Source organism: Rhinatrema bivittatum, chromosome 18 (genome assembly GCF_901001135.1).
Source record: "Rhinatrema bivittatum chromosome 18, aRhiBiv1.1, whole genome shotgun sequence".
Taxonomy (NCBI): domain Eukaryota; kingdom Metazoa; phylum Chordata; class Amphibia; order Gymnophiona; family Rhinatrematidae; genus Rhinatrema; species Rhinatrema bivittatum.
This window is the reverse complement of record NC_042632.1, coordinates 38,530,949-38,556,798: the sequence shown is the minus strand read 5'-3', so window position 1 is coordinate 38,556,798 and position 25,850 is coordinate 38,530,949. Positions and strand designations below refer to the sequence as shown.

At 42.8% G+C, this 25,850-nt stretch overlaps 1 protein-coding gene across 2 annotated transcripts in view; it reads right to left on the bottom strand.

Annotated features, from left to right (window-relative positions):
• GRIA1 (glutamate ionotropic receptor AMPA type subunit 1) overlaps positions 1 to 25,850 on the bottom strand; it is a 274,216-nt gene that overhangs the window by 23,198 nt on the left and 225,168 nt on the right. For both annotated transcript variants that reach the window (XM_029583868.1, XM_029583867.1), the window contains 3 exons: positions 25,267 to 25,637; positions 13,086 to 13,284; positions 10,972 to 11,219 (listed from right to left, as the gene is read on the bottom strand). In XM_029583868.1, the coding sequence (XP_029439728.1) occupies positions 10,972 to 11,219; positions 13,086 to 13,284; positions 25,267 to 25,637 (818 nt within the window). The remainder of the gene's footprint in view (positions 1 to 10,971; positions 11,220 to 13,085; positions 13,285 to 25,266; positions 25,638 to 25,850) is intronic.

The following is a 25,850-nucleotide window of genomic DNA, read 5'->3' as shown; positions in this document are numbered from 1 at the left end:
CAGTTTGGGAATTAAAAAAAAACAAACAAAAAAACAAAACGAAACCCTGAGAGATTGGTGATCTGAGCAACAGACTTAACATATAATCCACTTCGGACACTTTGAGACATGCTGTACAAAAATCAAGATTCACAGAATTAGGAACCCACTGCAGGAATTTGGTATCAAATTAGTGAGAACTGGAGCTTCCAGTTCATTACCAGTACCTACCTACCAAAGACTGTATTTATGTTTTAGAGGACTGTGAAAAATCTATTTGAGTCGTGCAATTCTCGACCACATGCTCTTATTTGCCTCAAATCACTCAACAAAGGAACATTACCAAAAATCTCTTCAATATTATAACAATTACTATTGCACGGACAAACTACTGTGTGTACAGTGAGTATGGATGGGATATATTGTATAAACCACTATGGGAAACCCTTTATCAACACATTAAAATCGAGGTATTCCAAAGTTATCACCAGAGAGGTATGCTGCACTACCAAAGTATTAAGAAGCAAAAGCATTCAATTTTACTAACCCTTGCATACCGACTAGTAGATTGCATTCCATTTAAATATATTTTGTAGTATAGCCAGTGATATATGGGAAAATGAGCTGTCTCTAGCATTTGACAGAATATAATAGGAGAGTCTAGTACTAAAGGTTAACATGGTAAGGACGATGTCACAGACACAGTTTCCGTTAACGTGGACTATTTTTGTTTTACGAATTGAACCGGGCAAGGAAACACATGACAAAGAACTCCGTGCCACAATAACAGTTAGTGACACCATGCGTAGCCTGCACCGAATAAGCTCTATAAAGTTTTTATTTTTTTACATCAAAAAATGGGAGCAGCCATGAGGAAGTAGTGTGATGAGGAAAATAACCATAGGCGTATACTCCGTTCCAGGATGCCTCCAATAGGGGACCGACTATCAGAAGATAAAGAGGGGCTACTTAAAAGCAAAAACAAAATGTTGCCCGTCGTCTTCCAAACACAAAATGCTTTTCAAACTTTCACTAAGACTTGGCGGGGGGGGGAGAGGGGAGTTTACATTCTTTTGATTTCTTGACTTTTCTTCCTTCTCTCAGACAATGCAGCTGTGCTGGTCCTAAGTCATTTTGTAAGTTCAAGAACTGTCAAAGAAGCTGCCTCTAGAACCAGCAATCACTGCGGACTTTCTGAATGACAAGCCCTTGATGAAGGTCTTGGCTAGCGAGCCGAAGCATGACATTTTAGGGTTCCTTTGACAGGAGCCATTTTTAATCATTTTAGGAATTTCATAAAAAAAAAAAAAAAAAAGAAAAAATGTTAGTTGCTGAAACTCCTGGAGGACTTTGTTTAAAGGTTACACATTTGTAAACATAACCCACTGGAGCACAGCTCTCTTTCTTCCAGTTGTTTGAAAAGAGCCCTGTATTTCTTTTGTGCTTTGAATGACATGATGCATGGATACAAGGAAACTGGCTCGTCACTGTGGGGGGGGGGGGGGGGGTAAATTGCCTTTTCATAGATTATTTATGACAACAGGGAGGGTCTCTGGTATTTGACCAGTGTTTGTGCTCGCCCATCCAGTCAGTTCAATGATATGCATCATCTCCCTTACAGAGGGGCTTTGTGGTTTATGGAGATGGGGGAAGCATGATGGTTTAATAGGAATCTATCTATATACTGTATCTATCTATCTATCTATCTATCTGTCTGTCATCCAACATTTCCTCCTATTAAGGACACAGAACTCCAAGTACCATAGTGCATTGGGCTGCAAGCTATCCTAAATAGGAGAACTGCACTTCCTTCATACCCTAAAGACTGGGAGCCATGTTATCAGCCTAAGAACAAGAGATCCTCTGCTTCACCCCCCCCCCCCACCACCACCACCAACACACCCCCTCCTTTAGTCTCTTTCACTTAAAGGCCTTACATTTCTTTCCTGGCCCCAAAGCAAAAATCAAGAGCGGGGGTGGGTGGAGAGGAGTCAGAGAGTTTACGGTGAAACCATGGCAACAAGGATCCCTCATATAAGATATTTTAAATAAATAAAATAATTCCGCGTGTCTCTCGGGCAGATTTACAGCTGTATGTCCTCCACAAATGGCAGATATGAAGGAAATAGCTTGGCACCAGCAGACTTTCTTTGAGTGTGTGTGAGAGACTTTCTTTGTGTGTGTGTGTGTGTATGTGAGAGAGAGATAGAGAGTGTGTGTGTGTGTGTGTGGCTTTTTTTCCCTAGTAGCTGTGCTATACACTCTTTGGAACATGGACTCTGTACTCTGTGAGCCCAGGGAACGACATTGTGCTTTCTCTCTTGATATCTAACTGAGCTGTAGGTTCTCTGCTGCCATCTGCAAAGTGGATCGGGTGTTGTGCCGTAGTGCAGGCTGTAGGAGGAGCACAGCCACAAAGATCAGTGTGGAAATGAAATGATTAAACAAATAACGAATATTTATTAAAAAAAAAAATAAAAAATTACACATGGCGTACCTTTCAGCCAGCTTCCACCCCTTCCCCCAAACAAAACACAAAAACCTTCAGCTCTAAAGAATCATAAACAGACCAAAATCAGGGTTCAAATTTCCAGTCCTGTTTTAGCTGTAAAGTGTAAACATGCATCTAATCAACAATTAACAGAATCCTATCTATCGCTGTTCAATGTTATCTATCGCACAGAGCTCTGCAGTGGGGGAGGAGTTTATATTATCAAAGATAATTAGTGTTTGCCAGAAACTAATACATAAAAGAAATGTGTTCCAAACAACTGAGCGACTGAAGCAACATATTGCGCACTGGTGAATGATGAATCAGTACCCTCATAATTGATCAGAGCATGCAGTCGAGATATTTAAGGGTCTCCTGTTAACAACAAGAGTTAGGCCATTAGCAGTCTAAAGGCAATTCCTCCTTAAAGAAACAGTCATGTCCATTTTACCAGAAAAATTAAACACTAATCTTTGCAATAATTCAAGCTTGCAGGTAGAATCTCCTTTGAATATTCTGACTTGCTTTCCTCGCAGTCTTAGATTAAGTAAAGCTATTTTGCCACTACAGCTATAGAAATGAAGATCAGTCACTAGGCTGCACTTTTTTGAATGTACTAATTTTGTATATTTGTGGCTAGTTTTCAAGAACAATAATGCCTTTGTCAGGTCACGGAATAGAACAATCCCCAAGAGTTTTAGAGGCGACTGCAGGAAAATTATTTTGCTTCAATCAGCTGGCAGCACACAGGTAAATGCCTAACTTGAACCATTGGCTCAACACCTATACCTGAGGAGGGCTAGGGAGAAGATGGGGGGGGGGGGGCAGATGAAGATACTGGGAAGAGAGGGGGTAGGGAGGGAGGGGCAGGGGAAAGATGGCTGGGAAGGGGGAAGCAGGCAGGGGAGAGAAAGCTGGGGGGGGGGGGGGGTGGAAGAGGCAAAGAGTACATACTGAGAATGGGGGTAATAATAAAGGGGTGGAGAGGTGAGTGCCAGAGGCAGGGCATGTGGGAAAAAGGCAGAGGGGTAGAGGAACGGGGGGGGGGGGGGGGAGGGGCAGTGCTAGGGATAGGGGAACATAAGTCATGCCATGCTGGGTCAGACCAATGGTCCATCAAGCCCAACCTTCTGACTCTGACAGTGGCCAATCCAAGTCACTTGGAAGTCCTGGCAGTTCTTAATGGGGACGGAGAGTCATTTCCTGTTGCTCACTCTAAGAAGTAAGGAATGTAACAACCCCCGAAGTCTACCTCGCTAATTATTGTTAATGGACCTGCCCTCCAGAAACTTGTCCAAACTTTTTAAAAAATCTAGCTATTCTATTAGCCTCAACTACATCCTCCAGTAACAACTTCCACAGATAAACTGTGTGTTGCCTGAAAAAAACACATTTTTAAATTACATTTGCTTCACACTTGCCCCCAGTTGGTTTCATAAATATCCCCTAGTCCTAGTACTGTTTGAAAGGGCAATGAATTATTCCCTAGTAACTTGTTTCACACCACTCTGGCCTCTGGCTTACTCCTTCTAAATCGAGTCTTCTCCAAGTTGAGGACCCCTAACCAGTTTACACTTTTATCGTAAAGGGGCAGTTTTATCCCCTTTAAAAATTGTTGTTGCCATCTGCAGATTTGATCTAGAGGAGGCAATCAGATCTGTACAAAATGCTCAAGGAATGGTTAGCACCATAGATTTATAATGATGATCTGCTTTATTTTCTATTCCTTTCCGAATAATTCCTAACATTTTATTTGGATTTTTAACCACTGCTGCACACCGAGCCGAGGAATTGTCCACAATAATTCCAAGGTCCTTTTCCTGAGTGTTAGCTCCTAAGGTGGGAACCCAGCATTGTGCACACAATTAAGATTGTTTTTCCTATGTGCATTACTTTGACCTTGTCCACACTGAATTGTATTTTCCGTTCAGATTTCTAGTGTTCCAGTCCTGCAAGGTCCTCCTCCAATTCCTTACAGTCTGCTAGTGTTTTAACTATGTTGAATAATTTTGTTCCATCTGCTGACTTGATCACCTCACTCAAGAGCAAAAAGGGTTACAGCAACTGATGTGCGTGAATGATTCTTGGAAAATCTCCCTGCACGAATTAGCAGGTGCAGCAGCTTTGCTGGAATAATTTGCACCGTGAACTTAAGCACAAGTTGCTTTGCAAATCGATGTCATTTTGTGCACATAGCAGCCCACAGATTTAGGTGGGCTCTTACAAAATGATCCAAAAAAAGACCAGAAATGTCTGTCCTTTATTAATTACTCTCCTAGGAAGTAATATAGAAGTAGATAGTTTTATAATGGTGCTAGAAGAATTTCTTCCCTAAAGACACTATTTAATGGACCCAAAGATACAACTTACTTAATTTAATTACTAGGGAAATGAAATCTCTAGGGGCTTTTTTGTTCCCTCTTGTTATATTTCAGCATGCTCTAGATGTTTAGAAAGTTAATATTTTGATCAGCAGTGGAGTTTTAAAGCAAAAGAATTCTGCAGACCTTCTCCTCCTGTGTTATCTGCTTAAGGCTCTCTCGTACCTGAGTCTCACTGCTACGCTGAGGACCTGCGGATGTTAGAAGCACCGGAATTAGGCAGGAGGAATGGACCGGCCGGAATGGCTTCTTATAATCACTTGGAGGTTCATATTCAGTCATTGGCCAGATTGCACTGTTAGCTGGATACACTTATCTGGCTAACTTTGGATAGAAACTCAGTAGCTCAGCCACACTGCTATCTTAAAGATAGCCGGATATGTTTACCCGGCTAACCTTAGGACAGCTCTACGGCATGACCAGAGCAGCCAGATATGTTATCTGAGTATCAGAGTGAGACGGATAACATAGGCGACTAACCTAACTCCTCCCAGAAACAAACATTTTAGCCGGATGTGGGGACAGATTTAAGATTTTTCTGCCCCTAGGCACTTTCACCCTCCCCCATCTTCCCGTAAGGGGCTGTTACAGGGTAGCAGAGGGCTACTTTCTGCTGAATTAGATTTCATTTCCTACAACCGCAGTTTGGGGGATGGGAGGGTGGCGGCGGGCGGAGATTCGGCAGAGAGCTGGAAGGCAGCAAATCTTTAGCCGGCCTGCTGCCTCTCAATGTTTGCCGCCCCCAGGCCACAGGCATAACGGGTGCCTATTAACAAATCCAGGGCTGGTTGGGTAATGAGATGGACAAGTGGGGGAAATATTCAAACGTTGGCATTTATCCAGATAACTTGTGAGTTATCTGGATAAATATGAATATGGCCCCCTTGGTTTCTTTAGCTCGGAGGGATTCACGTGTTCTTGTTACCAGCTCTGTGCCAGGATGGGGTCACCTATACCTCTTCAGTTTCATGCACTGTAAGAATGTAGTTTTCCTCTCACTTTATTTATTCGTAAATAAGGGGGCCGGCACCAGGTTTAGTTTCCGTGTTACCATACACATGCAATTTTATGTCACTGATGTTCGTCTAATCCTAATGAAAAGAAAATTATTGATTAATAAACACCCAGCTGCATGAATATTTTATTTTTTTTTATACCGGGCATCCTGAATTCCTGCTTTAACTAAGTGAACAAGTTAAGAAAATGAGACACAGCTTATTTCTTTCTATGGTAAAGGAATGTGACAGAGAAATACAGTGCACAAGAGATAAGGAGAGACAGACAAACTGACAAAAGCAGAATAATGTTGGCAGTGCTTTAACACTATTACTGTTAAATCCATCATTTAAAGACGTTTTTGAAACCTGTTTATGTTTCTTTTTTTTTTTGTGTAAATTGAGTAATTGATTCCGGAGGTTTCTCAGCACCTTCCAAGGATGTGCATGCATGGCAGGCTGAGTCCAGGGTTTATTCCAGACTTGAGGCTAGGGGACCGAGCTGTGGGCGGGATTTGGGCATTGGAGGGGGGGGGGGCTCTGCCCCCTTTCTTTGCCATCGGCTCCTTCGCCTTAAGATCTTTCACAGTCAGAGGGAGCTCTACGGCGGCACTGCTTCTTCAGCTCCCAACTCCACTGCCCTGTGTGGGGGTCCGTGAATTCCCACTCCTGTGTGAGAGCCGCAAGGGCGGAGGGGGGAGGGAAGAGTTTCGTCAGGGGGTCTTAGTTGCCTCAAAATCGTATTCCTTGAAACATTCATCAGCTTAATAAAAAATACCACCCTCTCAAGTCAACTACTTTGTTTGGGTTTTTTTTTCATAAACTTAATTTCTGATTTATCATGTGACCCAAGTTGATCAGTGGAGCCCTAGGTAGGGTTAAAAGAACAGTCTTCCTTGGATGGGAAACATATCATCGAGTCACTACCAGTGACTACTAGAACATTGTAATATCAATGCTAACCCTGGGTGCAATGGTTGATCACTGCAAAGTTACGTATCTGAGGAGCTCTGTTAACACTTCACTGTCATTAAATATCCACTGATGAAACCTGGGAACAGTTCACTAGAAGATACAAGATGTGCTGACCAACATCATAGTGGTGGCATAACAGGATGGAATTAGCTTTCAAGTAGTCATTCTGTGTTAGGTCAACAAAACCCTTCTCAGATGTGGTGCCCTCACATTAAATGAAATTCTACCAAAGAATCATTCAATATATTATTTCACCTTCCCTGTCATTCCAGAGTCTGGACAACTTCACACAGCCATTATTGTACTTTTCTTTTATTTATTTTTTATTGTTGTACCCTTCAACCGCAGGGTTTCTTTTACATAAAAGACCAGGCTGTCTGTCTGAGTCAGGTTAGAGAGATCTGAGATGGATAGCTCAAGGAACTGCTTAAGAAGGGTGTTGGAGTTCAGGCTTGAAAGCTCAAGGCAAGAAGCCAGAAGATAACGTTGCTGTTTTTTTCGAAAAGAATGCTTGGATTAAGTTCAAATCAATTTAAACACAGAGACATAGAGCATGACGACAAAAGAGGACCATATGGCCCATCCAGTCTGTCCATGCCATCCATAGATCTGGTCCCCTTTTAGAGATCCCCTGTGCATTTCCTCATGCTTTCTGACACTGCCCTCATCTCCACGACCTCCACAGGGAGGCAATTCCATGTGTCCACCACCCTTTCTGTAAAGAAATATTTCCTTAGATTTCTCAGAGGTCTTCCCTCTTTCACCTTCAACCCATGACCCCTTGCTCCAGAGCCTCCTTTCTGTTGAAAGAGGCCCGCCTCCTGTGCGTTTACCCCATGGAGTTATTTAAATGTCTCTGTCAAAACTCCCCTTTACCTTCAGTCTGCCAGGGTAAACTTATTTAAGGTCTTTAAGTCTGTACCCGCATGCTTTATTATGAAGACTGTTGACCATTTTAGTAGTCGCCCTCTGGACTGGCTCTAGTTTATATCTTTTTTTGAGGTGTGGTCTCCAGAATTTACACAAGATCTCCCCAGAAACTCATAATGAGGCAATATCACCTTATTTTTTTCTGATGGCTCTTCCTCTCCCTATGCAGCCAAGCATCTTCCTGGCTTTTGCTGTCATCTTATTTACCTGTTTTACCGGGTGAAGATCGTCAGATATAATCAGTCCTGGATTTCAGTCTGGTTTTGTGCACAGAAAAAATCCACCCCCATACTATTCTGCTCCCTTGGGTTTTTGCAGCCCTTGCATTGTGTTTTAGCATTAAATCTTAGTTGCCATTCTTCAAGGTTCACCAGATCCCTCCTCATGTTTCCCAAACCTTCAGTGTCTGCCCTGTTGCAGAATTTGGTATCATCCACAAAAAGGCATAACTATCCCTTCCGCAACATTGCTAATTATAATGTTGAATAGAATCGGACAGAGAACCGATCCCTGTGGTACACAGCAGGTAACACCCTTTCCTCAGAGCATACACCATTTATCACTTCCCTTTGTCTCATTCCACTCAACCAGTTTCTAACCCAGTCAGTCACCTTAGGTCCATAACTACAGGGCTTAGTTTATTTATGTCACCTGTGTGCAACCATGTCAAAGGCCTTGCTGAAATCCAAGGACACTAAATCTAGTGCTCTCCCCTGATGTAACTCTCTGGGTCGCCGAGCCAAAGGAATTGATTCGATGTGTCTGACAAGGCCCTGGATCCTGTAATCCACTGGATTGCAGAAACTGCACTATTCTTTCTTTTAGCAGAGATTCCATTACCGCCAAGGTCAGACTAGCTGGCCTGTAGCTCTCAAACTCTTCAGATTACAATATACATGCCTTCTACAGGCTGAGGACCAGACATAATTCTCATTACCCTCGTCCCCCTCAGTCTGCAGGGAAAACCTGCTAGCCTGATTATTTCAGAAAGAACTGAGCTAGCCCTCTATCAGACTGCCTTTATAGGCTGATTACCCAGCATTCCATGGGAGGCTTTTGGAAAAAAGTTGTACTTTACATCTGAGGCTGGTCTGCTGTGGTTGGAAAAGGGGAAAATTCCACAAGCATATTTATATACACCTCAAAAGAAACACGTAAAGAGACATTTTATTTTCCTTAACCTCTGCTCCCCATTGAGCATGCTCCTAGCCCTTTAAATGCATGGTCCAGGTGCCTGCCTGCTCTTCTACAGACTCTGCAAGCCACGCCACTCTCAGCCCGGAGAGAAGCTTTACCAAGGGAAGCCCGTGGGTTCTTTGTGCTACAAAGGGTTGTATCTAGGTGGCAGTTTTAACTGAAGTTGTCTAGGAAAGGCTGTCAGACTGCACGGATTTAAGAGTTATTGGGCAGGGCGTAAAGACAGCTGTGCAGAAGAATAAGAAGCAAGAACATTTTGCTGTTTTGCATGTGGGCTCTGTCACACTGTCACCCCATGACTCTAAGGCTCTGCAGATGTGCACAGGGCAGCTGGAGAAGGCTATGAGCTGGGTTGAAAGGGACCCCTCCCCATCACTATAAATCACTTCAAAACACCATCTTCGGGTTTGCCTGGATGCACCTGCTCAGTTTAATGGTTACAAAAAATTCACTTTTTAGCATTCAGATACTAGGAAGGAGAAGACACTAAATAAGCTACATTATTGTGCAGTATAAAAACAGTTAACATCTCGCTTATTTATTGACTTTCCCCTTTTATATAGTACCGTAAAATGTATAAGGACGTTCAGATGAATCTCTTTTTTTGGGATCTGACCTCATTATAATGTCTGGAGCGACAATGACTTTTCATACAGGATGGTCACTTTTAAAGATAAGGTGGGACGTGCCACAGAAACAAGAGGAGGAGAATGGAGTAGAACAGAGCAGAGCTAGAAGAGGAGGTATTTAAGCAAACTGGCGACAGCAGATTTAGTTCTCCTACTGGATCAATGGGGGGGGAGGGCTGCCTCTTTTCACACCGGTAATGTCCCTTCCTGGTGAGAAGCCAGAAGGTTACAGGTTCAAAATTCCCAGGTCTGAGGCTTGTGGCTAGGCTGTGACCGGGTGAAGACCTGGTGATTTATAGAGGACAATTTTCAAAGCAGTGCTATACCCATGAAAATGGACTTAAAAAAAAAAAAAAGCCCTCCCTATAAGTGGGTAGGACTGATGCACATAGGGCCTGAATGGCTGGAGGTTTACCTGCAGTAACAAGAGGCGTTTCCCGGGGGCCTGGAGGGGTTTGGAACTGCGCGCTCCGCTTTTCATTTTCAAAAGCACGCGTGTGGCTTTTCTCTGGAAAACTGCCTGCGCGGATTAGCAGCCTGTAAATGGGTGTAGGGAATTCTCCCAGGACAGTTATCCAAAAGGCATGCACCAGCCTTAAAAACTATCCCCCTGTAAGAGTTACCCTTGTCACTCCCAGTGGCGGGGTAAGGTCTGCGCACCATTTTCACACGCAGGCTTTTTACCCCAAATTTTCTTAGCAAGCCTGCGCGCAGAAACGGAAGAGCCCTGGCGCGTCCACGAACTCACCCGTGCGCCGCCGTGCCCGCTCTGTCCAGGGTGTAACTCGGGCGGGTGAATTTACGGGGGCGCAAATTTTAAAACGGGAAAGGTGGCGCGTTAATTTCCAACTCCATCCCCACGCCACCTCCTGGAACATCTCTCCCCAATTGGCATAAAGAGCACGCACGAATCTGAGTTACGCAGGTAACGTATTACGGGCGCCGAGAGGTTTTTAGAAAAGCTATTTATACTCATAAAGCCAGGTTTTTATGTGCATACAAGTTTTTGCAAATCAGGCCCTACATGTTCATTCTAATGTGAGGGCACCATGCAGAGAAGGGGAAAGAGCAGAGTGTCGCTTTTAAAGTAGTAGTCCATTCCTTGGATGAACAATATCTATCACTGTATATTTTATAGACCAAAGTTCATGAATTGATTCAGCAAGGAACAGTTTCTGGTTAAGGTGATCCAGCAGCACCAAACAAGCATTGCAACCTTTCTTTCAGCTAAGATGGACTGCTGCTTTTATCAGCACACTAAATTCAGCAGAACTGACTATTTATAAGTGGGTGAATTCACCCCCGTGAGAATTCTTTTGTCCTTTGAGTTATGAGTCCAGTTGGCAGTGATTCTGCAGGAGGCGGGCATGAAGGTAGAATCCAGAATTACCTACCTTAATGGGGACCCCTTAGGGGTTGCAATGCCATATCCTTTGGAGTCCAAGTTACCTCCCACTTTCATGGTATCACAGGGCTTCCTCTGTTCAATGTACTCATTCATGGTGGACTCCAGGAGGTAGGCATACTTGCCTTTGGACTTCCTCACCCTGTTCATGCCCTCATCGGTGGTCTTCACGAAAACCGATGGCTCAGCGGACCTCATGTACGTCCACATCTTTTCGAACACAGCGATTTTCGATCTCTGCGTAAAACAAAACAGCCGTGCTCATGTCTAAAGTCTCTTACTAAAATCTTTTCGCATTACCAAAGATATGAATTGGAAGGGCATCGCTTTGCTGAGGTAAATCTTATTCATTTCTAGAGGGCAATCTTCAAATCCACTCATAACAGTAAATAGTACATTGCTAATGTAACGTGAATGAATGAGAAATGCCCCAATGTAGCTAAAAATACACATATTGAGACACCTCTGAGAGGTGTATTTTTTGCATTCATGGCAGCATGAACACAAAAAGTTAATACAGAAATCCACTTTTAACTCACGATGGACCACATGCTCTACTTCAATAGCTAAATGAATGGCACATCTAAACTGAAAATGGTCTTGGCAGAAAATAATCAAAACTTGTTGGATATTTTTGATTCATTCAAATAATAAATTTTAAAAATGGCCTCCCCAGCCCATACTGATTCCAGCTGCTGCTACCTGGGGCCTTCTGATCCCACTCCCACCCCCAAGAAATCTGTGAGACCCAGGTCTACTCAGCAGGGCTCAACTGAGCCCAGCCATAGCCTCCCGGGCCCCCTCCCATCCCCTCTTCTGCCCCCCAAGAAATGTGCTGGCTGGGGACCTTCTCATTACCTACTTACCCCTTCCATGGTTATCTGTGTGTACAAAAAGAGCAGAAACAATTCCCAATTACTCTTGCCACACTGCAAATCTTAATAAAAATGGCACCATTTTGACTTCACACTGCTGTGGTCCCATGGCTGGCTGGTGAATTTTTAAAAGGATTTGAGGTGGGGCATGAATGAGTAGATATAGTTTCTACCCCTTTCTGGCTCCAGGACTCCGTTAGAAGGGGTAAGAGAGCACAACCTATGCCCCTTTTTTTTGGGAGGGGGCAGAAGGGGGGGCTGGAGGAGCCTGAGGAGGCCCCAGCTGGATAGGCCCTGCAAGTTTCTTTGGGGATGGGAAGGGGATAGTTGGCCACATGGAGGCTCCATTTTGGTTTCTTGTTTGGTTTGTGTGAATGTGTGTGTGTGTGTGTGTGTTTATGTTTATTTTGTTTCAGGTTCGGAGCTGGGGAAGGGTGGTGGACACACCTCCAGGGTGGCAGGGCAGACTAGAGTTGGGTTGGGCAGTCGGATTTAAGAATAGGCAACGTAGGCAACTGCCTGGGGTGCCAAACTTTGAAGGTGGCAACTAGCCAGGCCAAAAAGGAGCCTGCTTCTGCTGGCTTTAGGGTTGCGTAGCAGCAGAGCTTCTAAAGAGCCCTGCCGTGGGAACTCCACCTGTGGGCGGCAGTTCTTGCCCTGCACAGATTACTTTATATATATATATATATATATATATATATATATATATATATATATATATATATATATATATATATATATAATTCCCTGTTAGCCTTTCTTATGAAAATATTAAATGGATCCTGCCCCAGGACTGATCTCTGTCACGGTTTGTTGGGACACCCACTTTAAACTGTTTCCTACCACTTTCTGTTGCCTAGCACACAAAGTAGTTTTTCTCATCCAGTTTAATTTAGGAACCACCCTAAGGCTTCCCAGTCCATTAATGAGCCTCCACTGTGCAACAGTACAAAAGGCTTTACTTGAATCAAGTATGCGTGAACTTGCCTTTTGAAAATTACCATCTCGGCAGGCTGAAAATTGCCTCCATAATGACTGCAAGTTTATATTAAGAAGAGAAATACAGAATGATGAAACTAAAAGAAAACTGCAAGGAAAGAGAAAAGGAAGACAGAAAGAAAGACGCCAACTTTTTTGTAGGCTTCATTAAGCATTAGCAAAATGCTCGATAAAGTGCAAAGGTTTTCCCCTCGCAGATTTTAGCAGAAATGCAACACCCAGAAAGTACCTTAAAAAATTCTTTGGTAGAACCAGAATCCAAGGTTCCATATGCAATCTCCGTCTGCTTGGCCAGGTCATCGGCACTTTCTATGGGTGACACCATTCTTTCAACGGTAAGGAATGCAGCCAGATTAGCCGTGTAAGACGAGATGATGATCAAAGTGAAAAACCACCAGACTCCACCGACGATACGACCAGAGAGCGACCTGGAATGGAAACAGAGAATGGGGATGAGGAGCACTGGCATAAAATACACAGTAAAAAGCATGTCTACTATCGTTCATCAGTGGTAAGGCTCCATGAAGCACGTTTCATCCCCTCAACTTCATACCACGACTGTTAGCATTAATTTTTATAGTAGAGCATTATGGGATTTTAGTCTGATTTTTCTGTTCAGAAATAGGACTACAAGCCCCAAGGTGCCTTTTATGATCAGAAAATCACATTGCCTGAATACATTTTGAATACTGTGTGCAATTCTGGTCACTGCATCTAAAAAAGATATAGTTGCACTGGAGAAAGTTCAGAGAAGGGCAACCAAAATGATAAAAGGGATGGAATGGCTGCCCTATGAGGAAAGGCTAAGGAAGTTGGGGCTGTCCAGTTTGGAGAAGAGACGACTGAGGGGGTGATATGAAAGAAGTCTACATAATCATAAAAGGACTTGAAGAAGTTAATGTAAGTCAGTTATTTACTCTCTCGGATAATAGAAGGAATAGAGGGCACTCCATGAAGTTAACAAGTAGCTCATTTAAAACAATTTGAAAAAAAATATTTTTCACTCAGCACATAGTTAAGCTCTGGAATTTATTACCAGAGGATGTGATTACAGCAGTTAGTGTAACTGGGTTTAAAAAAGGTTTGGCCAAGGTCCTAGAGGAAAAATCCATAAACTGCTATTAATTAATAAGTAATAGTAGCTTGTGATTTATTTAATGTTTGGGTACTTTCCAGGTACTTGTGACTTGGATTGGCCTCTGTTGGAAACAGGATACTGGGATTGATGGACCCTTGATCTAACCCAGTATGGCATATCTTATGTTCTTATATACAAAGGACAGATGCCTAGAAGGGGTAGGCAGAAAAGGACCACTTGGTCCACAAAATCTGCCCATTTGTGTCTGCCTACTGTTCTGTCACAGGTCTTACTCAATCTGTGGTCTTCTCCATCTCTTTGCCAGTAAGACCCCATTGTATATTAGGTTTTTAATGCTATGATCTGCAAATTTTTCCCCTTATGTATTATATTTTTCACATTTGGATTAGCCAAATGCATTTCCCTAAACAGTATTTTACCTCTGACTTCCTGGATAAACTCTGACCATAATATCAAATACCTTACTAAACATCTGGTTAATACCTTAACATTTGCCAGTAAATATAAAGCATTTTTTTCAGTCACACTTTTCACCTACATTTCATCGTTCTCCAAAAGAAAATAGCAAAGTCAAAATTATTCTTCTGAAAAGGACAGCAGAGAAACACAACACAGTAAATTTGGAATGTGTGTTTAGAACAAATATAATCCAGCCCTGCTGTGTGCAGTTTTACTGAATACATGTACACATTTCAGGGGATGGTTTCATAACTTGGCAAAAAAAAAAAAAAGATGGCATCTTCCAAGAATCCAGCCTGGTGTGACACCTTGTATCAGCTCAATACCCTCAAACAAGCTGGCACATATTATCAGCTTGGCTGAGAATTTCACAGCCTCTCTCACATTTATCCGTCATTCAAATGAAGCATTCTGCCCAACAAGAATTTCTGGGACAAGTCGGCAATGAATTTATAACGGGAAAGTAACAGAGTTTGTTCGTTCAGCATGATAAAATGCTGGCTGAATGTCTCTGAAGAGCCAAGCATCCTTCAACGGCACTATAACATGCAAGAAGCATCAGACTTTTTTTTTTATCAGCTCCATTTGTCAGGAATTTGCATGAGACATTATGTGCTTGTTTTCACAAGCAAATCTGTAAAACACAATGCTCTCTCATTTAAAAGAGAGTTTCATAATGACAATGCATGCGTTGCCACGTATTTTACACTGATTATTCAACAAATTTTCTCTTTCATACATATATTGCTTCCTAATGCCGCTGTCATACAGTTGCAGCCTTTTTGGAGTTTCTTTGGTAGCCAAAGTTCTTAGCAAACTCTTATGATCTGTGAACCGGCACAGGAATGCTAGCATAGACCTGGGCATTGACTGTGGAGTCTATGACAAGGGGTAGGCACGTCCGGCCCTAGAATGCCACGACCAGATCTGGTTGTCAGTGAATATGCATGAGGTATATTTGCGTGCACTGCCTCCGCTGTATGCAAATGCATCTCATGCATATTCATCACGGCGGTCCTGAAAACCAGACCTGTTTGTGGCCCTCCAGGACCTGAGGTGCCTACCCCTGGTCTATGAAACTATCTAGCTCCAAAAATAGAAAACTGTCTCTGAAGCACGGAAGAAATGGTGCAAATGCTGGCTTGAATATTCTGTAGTCTGCATGATATCTGAGCTTGCCCGTGTCATTTCTTCTCATCTTACCTTTGAAACTTTTAGGTACATTCCAGTAAATCTGCTGAGAAAAGGCTTCAGCATTATAATATATAGCGTAGTTACTTCTGCTTGTACAAAATAAACTTTACATTTTCCTATTATGCACAGTACATTATGTTGTGTAATTATATATGGATATCATTTCTGTTGCACTCATAAAATCTGATGTATGGTGGCCTGTGTCATCCATTTCCTCCTATTTAGCAGATGACAAACCATAAAACTGTTATTCTTGTGTACAATCAATTCAAATTCATTGCTAAAAGGCCTCAAACCATATTTAGTAATGCTTATCTCAATACTGCTTCTGTAATTAGGACATATGCAGAAGCAGATATGTTCAAGGACTTAAAGATGTCTGTATCAGAAAAATCCATGACAACAGACAGTATGGTATTAAAAAAAAAACCACACGTGCAGACCTAGGGCTCTTTGTGTTGGAGGCCCGATGGCAGAAGGTCATCCTCTAGGCAGACAGCAAGGGGTTAACACCCCTCCCAGCCTTGTCAACTGACATTGTGAGGGAGGGGGTGGGTCTGCAAGGATACCTGTACTAGTGAATTAAGTCTCCATCTTTCTCCCTACCTGATGTGCCTGTTATATTCCAGCACAGTCACCTGTATATATATATATATATATATATATATATATATATATATATATATATATATATATAATGTTTATTGTTTTCTATCATGGTTTCTCAAGTAAGGAATCCTTGTATGCTGCCACAGAAGAGCTCTGAGTCATTTCTACTTCACAGTAAGTGTTTTTCCTGGAGGCGTGAAGGTCCCTGCTGCCCAGATACCCAGTTCTGACCCTGAATAAGCAGATCCAGTCAGAACCGGTACCCGACAAGGAGAGGAAAAATCCTCATTTTGGAGGCATGTTCACTGCTGACTGACATGGCAGACAAATGACGGGTAGTCTGTATTTTCTAGTGCAGTGGTCCTTAACGTAGCCCTAGATGAGCCCTCCTAAGCCAGTCAGGTTTTCAGGATATCCACAATGAATAAGCTTGAGAGAGCTACATGCATTGCCTCCATTGTATTCAAATCTATCTCGCACACATTGATTGTAGATATCCTGAAAACCAGAGTGATGAGGGGGTACTCCAGGAGCAGGTTGGGGAACACAATTCTAGTGAATCAGATCCATAGCATGAACTTAGAAGCAGCACATTATAATGCCTTGAATCTTTAGGATTACTATAGGGATACTGTCATATACCCAACACATTTATAGCATCTTTGTGAGAATACCTTATTGTTAGAACAATGTGAACTGTGCGTCAAAACAATAGTAGTTCATGATAACTACAGCAGTGGTTCCAAACTCCAGACCCAAAAAAATGCCACCCTGCATGTGGGCAAAACCCGCTGAAAAACAAGCAGGAAACTACTATTGCAGCAACCTCCAGTGGGGGTGCTGTGGCAAGATGGTACATTCCTCTCCTGTACAGTACTGCTTGGTCCTAACGTGAGGCCAGAATATCTTGTGCAGATCCCAATGGGGGTCCATTCGTTTGGAAGAGAAGGATCTCATTTTGTAGCTCCCTTCTTCTCTCTCAGGGTGAGCTAAAACCCCTTTGTTGAGAGGGACAGGAAGCAATTGGATCAATTTGTTAACCCACATCCAGCGGCTGCTGGAGAAAGGAGTGGGCAGGAGGAGGATGTTTCTCCCCCCCCCCCCCCCTTTTCAGTATTTTTGGATCCTTCAGACAGAAAAATCTCTGAGTCGTGGAGTTTGAGCATATGCCCACAGAAAAAGACATTTATACTACACCTTTGGTCCACGAGGCCTATTCTTCTCGCCTCTACCCCCAGTTCAGAGAACTCCCGCTGGGGTTGAGTGAGCCTATGATTGCCCTGGGACAGAGATGTGCCCTCTGCCTTCCTGGCTACCACTGGAAACATCTTCCTTACCATGCTTTTGTTCTACATGGCCAAACATTAACTTGTGGCTTGTGTAAAATTCTAAATCCTTAGTCATGTTGATGGAAGCAGGAATCCAGGGGCAGGGATCTTATCCCTTGAGGGCTACTTTGTTTCTGCAAATATTTCACATTCGGGAAATGAACAGCAGATTTTGAGTGGCTGTATCAGGAGCCCTTTTCCAATTACTCCAAAAAAAATGTCAGTCTGTCTAATTGGATGACTTAATTAAAAAGAGTCATTAAATAGTGTCAGATCAAGATATTTCTGCATCTGATGGAGGGGCCACTTCAACCCTGCAAGTCACAGGCACCAAGTAAATGAAGCCACTTACGCAAGTAATACGAGACTCTAGCTGCAAGTATTAATTTTCAAGATGGATAAGATATTCTGCTATTTAGAATGCCCCTACAAGTGAGCAAAGTATATCATATGGAATTTGAAAAATTGGAAAGAACATAAATATTAGGGATGTGCAGAGCAAAAGTTTAAGTTCATATGTCCAAAGGGGGTCCCATTTGTGGTCAATATGGACATAAACAGAATTCAAAGAGTTGAGTATATGTCCATATGTGCAAATAAAAATGTAAACCCCTCACCCTCCTTAATCCCCCCCCCCCCCCAAGACTTACCACAACTCCCTGGTGGTCCAGCGGGGTCAGGACGCCATTTCTGACCAACTTTGCAAGGAGCACGTGACGTCGGCGTCACGTTGGAGTGACGCGGCATCACGTGATTCCCCGCGGGTTCGCGCCGGAACGCTCATTCGGCCCAAAAGGAACTTTTAGCCAGCTTGGGGGGGCCTCCTGACACCCCCAAGCTGGCCAAAAGTTCCTTTTGGGCCGAACGAGGGTGCCGGAGGGAACTCGCGGGGAATCACGTGACGCCGCGTCACTGCGACGTGGCGCCGACGTCACGTGATTCCCCGCGGGGTCGCTTCCGGGATCCTCGTTCGGCCCAAAAGGAACTTTTGGCCAGCTTGGGGGGGCCTCCTGACACCCCCAAGCTGGCCAAAAGTTCCTTTTGGGCCGAACGAGGATCCCGGAAGCGACCCCGCGGGGAATCACGTTATGTCGGCGTGACGCGGTGTCACGTGATTCCCCGCGAGTTCCCTCCGGCACCCTCGTTCGGCCCAAAAGGAACTTTTGGCCAGCTTGGGGGGGCCTCCTGACCCCCCCAAGCTGGCCAAAAGTTCCTTTTGGGCCGAACGAGCGTTCCGGCGCGAACCTGCGGGGAATCACGTGACGCCGCGTCACTCTGACGTGGCGCCGACGTCACTTGCTCCTCGGAAAGGCTTTCAGAAATGGCGTCCTCACTCCTCGCTGGATCACCAGGGAGTTGTGGTAAGTCTTTGGGGGGGGATTAAGGAAGGTGAGGGGTTTAAATTTTTATTTTGGATCAACAATCGCGATTTCCAACTTATTCAACATAGCTATGTTGAATAAGTTGGAAATCCGATCGTTTATGTCTTATCACTTTTTTAAGTTAAAAAAAAAAAAAGTAGCGTTCTACATTTATGTTCAATACGAATGCACACCCCTAATAAATATTAAATATGAAAGTTAATTTTGCTGGCAGCGTAATTTTAGTAGCTTGCATTGGTCCTGATGAAAATTGGATTCTTTGTAAATGGTGATTCCTTTTATTGGATCAAAGCAAGAATAATGCAAAGATAATGTAGTACATGAAGTTTTGAGCCTGCAGGGCTCCTTATCAGATATGACTGCGACCGAGTGGGGGATCCTTCCTTGTAAGCTATTTGGGCGAAGAACTCATCTCTAATTCTCAGAGACCGGGCAGGATACTTAGCATTTATTTACAATAAAAAGTCCAATTCACTAACATTAGAACCACCTTCAACTACTTTTCATTTCTAAAGGCCTCGAAAACTTTCCTGTTCAGTTAAATATGAGGTTAAAGCTCACGTAACTGAAAAATAAAAAAGAGCTGCTGTGTTGACATCAGTAGTCAAAGAGTGATATTTAGTTCCTTATAGGAGGAAATTAAACTCTGGAGTGATAGGGTGGGGTCGGGAGCTAATTGTGCTAAAATTGTTTAAGATGAAGTTGGTTAGAATTTTTATTGCTGGCTGTTGAGGACGCTGGATTAGTGTTTTGAAGTAATCAGAAATGGAGGTTGTGATTATGTAAATGGGGTTAAATGGAGGCTATTTTTAATACTGAAATAACTGTATGCATTTTTTATTCACTGTTATATGCAGCTTTGTATTAGCTTTTACCAAAAAAGCAGGTTATAAATGCTGTTTTAAATTAAATTAAATCTTCACTACTTGCTTCATAGGGATGGTAACTTTTAAACAGGCGCCTAGGCGCACGTATGCACGCATTTGCTGGTTTGCGCCTAGGGACACGGCTATTTTATAACATGCGCACGTATGTTATAAAAGAGGCTGTCAATCACAAAAAACTGCCCAAACACTATTGTATTCCAGAAACCATCTCAAAGTGCAACACATTCACAAAAATAGTAGGTTTCACTGGTCAAAATTTTTCCTTTCAATTGTAACCACATATATAGCAATACAAATGCGTTGTTTGTAGGACCCACACTCTATGAGTTTGTATTTCAATCAAACTCAGTCTGGTTATGGTCCATTTGCTTTATTTAAGGACTGACTCATTTTTAAGGTGTTTGGGTAATTGCCAGGTTCTTGTGGCCTGGTTTGGCCTCTGTTGGAAACAGGATGCTGGGCTTGATGGACCCTTGGTCTGACCCAGCATGGCAATTTCTTATGTTCTTATGTTCTTAAGATTATGTTTTTATGTTTCAAAATTTTTCTTAAAACTAAACCGACTGAAGCTGTCTCACTAACCCCACGTGTAAGTATCTCCTCAGATAAATGGAGCAAATAAATAGGTATTCCTTTGAAGTTCTTTATAATCCTTAGGAAACAGTCCCATATCACTAGTGATGAAACAAACTTCAGAGTAATACTCATCTAATACAGCAAACAGTCCCAGTTCAAAGTAATACTCATCTGATGCAGCAAACAGTCCCGACACGATCGTGTTTCGGACCACTCGGTCCTGCCTCAGGGGAACCACAGATGTTTGGAGAATGAACAGCGTTTGACTGGAGTCGCTACGGGATATGGAGTGCAGCCTTTTGATGAGCGTTTTTCCCTGAGGCAGGGCCGAGTGGTCCGAAACACGATCGTGCTTTTCTGTATAACTTTTGGGAGTGCTCAGCCGAGCGCACTGTTTAACTCGCAGTTGGACGCGCATTGTGGAGGCACTGATCCCCTTATTGTATAAGGGGATTAAGTTGCGCCTATACAACCCACACTTCACTGCCAAAGAACATTTCATGAAAATACACATGAAAATACACAATGTCCAAAACTGGAGTCTTCCAAATTCTCTAAAATGGGTATAAGCAACATCTGAGTAATGCACTGCAGATCAAAATGCCGACATTGGCAATGTTTTGCATGTTCGCTGCATCAGGGCTTATTGAGTTCAGTGTCTAAGGAAGAATCCTTCCTTATTCTGTTTCCATGACCTCTTCTTCAGTCTCTGTCGATACAGTGCTTGGTTGCAGACTATATATTAGCTTCTTATTCCCTGATAACCTATACCACACCATCATAATGGAATAAACCTATTTTTACATTTCTGTATTTGTTTTCATATTGTAATGCCAGTATGGAACAGTTCATTTCTTTTTGTGGATAAAAGTTTGGTACAGTTTTAAAAGTTCTTACTACCATACAGTGAATAAGTGGACATGCTATTAAAAAAACAAAACAAAAAAAGTGAAATGATTCTGATTTAACCACAAAAGATTCTTCTTCAGGTCACAGATTTAATAAAGAACCAGGGTATGCATTAAAGAATTTACAAGCAAGGGATGAACTGTCAGTGACTCCTTGGAGGTAAAAAAATGACACGAGGCGGGTGGTACCTTATAGACCAATCAATTTATTTTCAAGGACAGAGTCTGTCGAAGTAGACTCTGTCCTCGAAAGCTCATGCCTTAATAAATTGGTTAGTCTATAAGGTGCCACTCGCCTCGTGTTATTTTTGCTGTATCAGACTAACATGGCTATCCCTCCGAATAACCTTGGAGGTCGGCAGAACTCCAGACTAAGAAACAGAAACAAAACTTTCATGCATTTAGTATCAGTAATATTTCACCTTAAAAATACTCTTTACCAAGCCTGCTTTGCAAGTTACCCTAAACCCCAGAAGGCAATGCTATTTAACCCTGATCACACATTAATTGCCAGCTGAATTTCAAGGAAGCACATTCACGTGATTTGCTTATTTGATGACAGCTGTACTGAGAAACGCATGCAGATTCTGAGCTACATATTGAGCTTTGCTGTTCTATGGAAATCAAGGCAAAATGTTAGATACCCATCAGGCACGCAAAAGCTATACTAACAAATGTTCATAGGGAGGGCAATTTTCAAAAGCCATTTGTCATTGGTTGTCTGAGAATTGTCCACCCTCTCTGCGGCTACAAGTACGCCCGAGGATCAGCAATGCATACACCTGTGACCTGTGAAAAGAGCAAGCGGGATCAGAAACCCTATGAGGGCCTGACTGTATTATGGCATGGTATGAACAATCATTATTTTAAGTAATCTACACGCAGACATTTTGCACTGTAACTTGCCTTCTGGCATCTTCCAGCTTCAGAAGTTTACTCTGTTAACTACTCATTTACTTTAAGTAGGGGGAGGCCCATATGTAGTGGGGTCCCCTGTAGTTCCTAATGATATACATTGGTTCCAGAAGTCATTATAGAAGCCTCTGTTTTCTTTTCTGGCCTGTGCTTTGGACCATGATAACCTCCTTAGGCTTGTGCCGTCTGGCATTAGCTTTCATCCTAACATCCTAAACAAACATTGAACCATGAAATGGAAAAAAAAACACCTCCAACCTTCTCTGCCATTTTCGTTCACCATGGAAACCCAACACCCACAGACTCCGGCAGCCTTTTAAAAGCATCTGCACTGGAAGAAAAGCTATTGCAGTAGTTCCCTTTTTCAAATAGACCAGCTGTTACTTTTTCGTCCATTTTTTTCAATCTGCAGTTCAGAAAACTGCATTACAGGTACAATGAGACTCCAGAGGATCCCTGCTGGTCTTTGGTTACAGTACCAGACGGAAAGGTTACCAAATGAGTTCAGGTCATCAGAGACCTATAGTCAGTTTTTTATTTTTTTTTAGCCTGGAAGAATAGTGCAAATCCCAGAAAGTACTGAGATGGGAGCTATAAAATGGAAGATGGGAGCTTAGCAGCTTCTTGTCTGCAGTTGAGATTATAGCAAATGCATGATGACATCAAAAAGTGACTCTGCAATATTAATGGGGCAATTCTGAAACCCTGCAAGTACTTTCAGTGGGATAATTTTGGTGTAATTTATGCATGCATTTGCTAGAAATTGTAAGTAGCCTTTAGTGAGGGAGCTGTTAAAAGAGGTGCCTGTGGTTTGGGTAGGACAATAAAAAGAGATCTGAGGTTGCAATGTCATCTCATAAAATGCAGAATCCTATATAGATCTTTAGGTCCATCACAAGAACATGCGGTCCGGAACCCCCGCTGAACGACCTCCTGCAGTCGATCTCCTGCCGGCGCCATTTTCCGTACGAAAACGATTCGCGGCAAGAAATCGCTCCCGGAACCCTGCTGGACTCCCAGGAAACTTTTGGCCAGCTTGGGGGGGCCTCCTGACCCCCACAAGACTTGCCAAAAGTCCAGCGGGGGTCCGGAACGACCTCCTCCGTCGAATCGTTTTTGTCTATGGCCGCCACCATTTTGCGGCGGCCATTTTGAAAAATGGCGCCGGCTGAAGACAACACGATTCTATTGAGGGGGCCGTTCTGGACCGCCGCCGTTCTGGACCACCGCCGGATCCCCAGGTAATTTAAAGCATTGGGGGGGGGGGGGGGTTCAGGAGGGTGGGGGATTTAATTTAAAGGGTCGGGGTGGGTTTTAGGGGGGTTTAGTGTGCCGGCTCACGATTTTAACGATTTTTCACGATAGTTTACACACCCAAACGGCAACAATACGATTCCCTCCCCCTCCCAGCCAAAATCGATTGTTAAGACGATCGAGGACACGATTCACATCTCTACCAATATCCTGCCTATGAAAGTGGTCAGGCCGGGTCACAAGTAGCAGATCCCAAAAAGTAAATCTATTTCTTGTTACTTTCTCCCAGGGATAAAAGTGACTTTGCCTAGTCTAATTGGCTTGGCTAATAATGGATTATAGATTTTCTCTCCAGGAATCTTTTCTAAAGCACACTATATTAGTCGCCTTGATCAAATTCTCTGCTAGCATTCAACAGCTTGATTGTGTGTTGAGTGAAAAAGTGCTTTCTGAAATTTGTTTTAAATCTGTTGGTTGTTAGTTTCATAAAGTGTCCCCTTATTTTAGGAATATTTGAGAGGGTAAATATTTACCTGTTCCACTCCATTCATGATTTTATAAACTTCTTTCATGTTCCCTCTTAAGCATCTCTTTTCCAAACTAGAGAGTCATAGAAACAAAGAAACATAGAAATGACGGCAGAAAAGGATCAAAATGGTCCATCCAGTCTGCCCTGCAAGCTTCCTATGGTAGTATCTGCCACGCCGTGCAGGTTACCCCATGCTTCTCTTAAGGATAGTAACTGCTGCTCTGTGCAGTCACCTCCAAACCTTATAATAACCCATAAAAATTTACTGCTAGCAACATGTTTATTGGGTGATGAACCTTTTGAAAATCCAGACAGTGCTGCTTCACGTGCTTTGCTTATGGACTTGGCCATAGAAACAGTCCTGTGTTATTTTCCCTCACGTCTGAACAGCAGTTCCAGACCATAAAAGTTGGGGCCTTCGTTGGTTGCCGTCTGAATCCAATTCCCCTTTTCCCCCTGCCATTGAAGCAGAGAGCAATGATGGAGTTGCATTAACATTATCAAGGCATATTGGTTAAAAGTATAACCACAGCAAGTTACTCCCATGCTTATCAGTTCTCCAGACTGTAAAGTTAATACAGTGTTGGGTCTTGGCCTGGGCTCTGGCCGAGGCCCAGGCAATGGGATCTGGCCTCCCGGCATAAGTGGCATTTGGGAATACTTATGCACTTGAGGAAGTGTCTTCGATTCACCATCAGGCTCTGAGCCGTTGATTCTAAGATAATTGCTTTCCTTGAACTATATTCAGATCTGGAAATGTTGTTACATGCTTTTAAATGCAGTATATAAAAATTTCCAAAAAATAGTATCTTCAGACCAATGATTAAAAATAAGGCAGATGATTTATAAATGTCTTGCACACATCTATCTTGATGATGCCTAGTATGAAGGTCTAAGTATAGGCACTGTATTAACTTTGACAAAGAGGTTCCCTGAAGAAGGTCATATCAGAAATAATTGATGGAAGAACTGCAGAAAGCTAGACAACTCCTCTCGCCCTTCTTGAACTGTAAGGTTCAGAGTTTATGAAGAAGACTGCTGTAACTGCATGCCAGGAAAAAATTAATTTATATTATTTTAAGCTTCTCTCCATATAAGGGGAATGACAAAGAAAATAATTGAAAAATACACTCAGTGAAGTAGTGTTGGACTCAAACAGAGAAAAACAAGTCATGGGAGCAGGAGTCTATGAACCATGTCACCAGTAAATTAAAACAGCCAAATTTAAATAGGGTGGAAGAACGTTATGGAGCTTACAAAGGTGACTAACCTTGGCGAAATATCACATCCTTGCTGCATAAAGGCTCCGAGTGAGAACCAGAGGCTATTGAATATTCCAAATTCATTAGTCTGGTCACTGGTAGGCTGGTCACGGCCTTCCTCAAACTCCTCGTTGTGCCACTCATAAGGACTGAAACGACTGACCAAGAAGAGAACCACGCTGACCCCGATGTAGGCAAAAACAATGCACATCCAAATCTCGTAGGCCAAGGGGTCTAGGAAGGAAAAGACTCCTGGCTTGGACTTCTGAGGCTTCTTAATCATGATGGAGATGCCCAGGCTCATGAAAGGCTTGGAGAAATCAATGACTTCTTCACGCACCAACGTTATGGTCAATGGGGCGATGGCCACATCGGCTCTCTGAAATAAAAACAAATACAAAAGTAAAAACCAATGTTTGTAATTCCTTTTCTTTCTATAATTAAGTCCTCCTGAAAAGCACCGCAATCATATTGGGTCTATCTACCCAATAAAGTTTCAAGTATCTAAAGCTGTCAATAAAATTACAAAACAGAATTAACAAATAATGATTTTTTTTTTCCATCAAAAAAAATGAAATTTGTAACTTTTAAA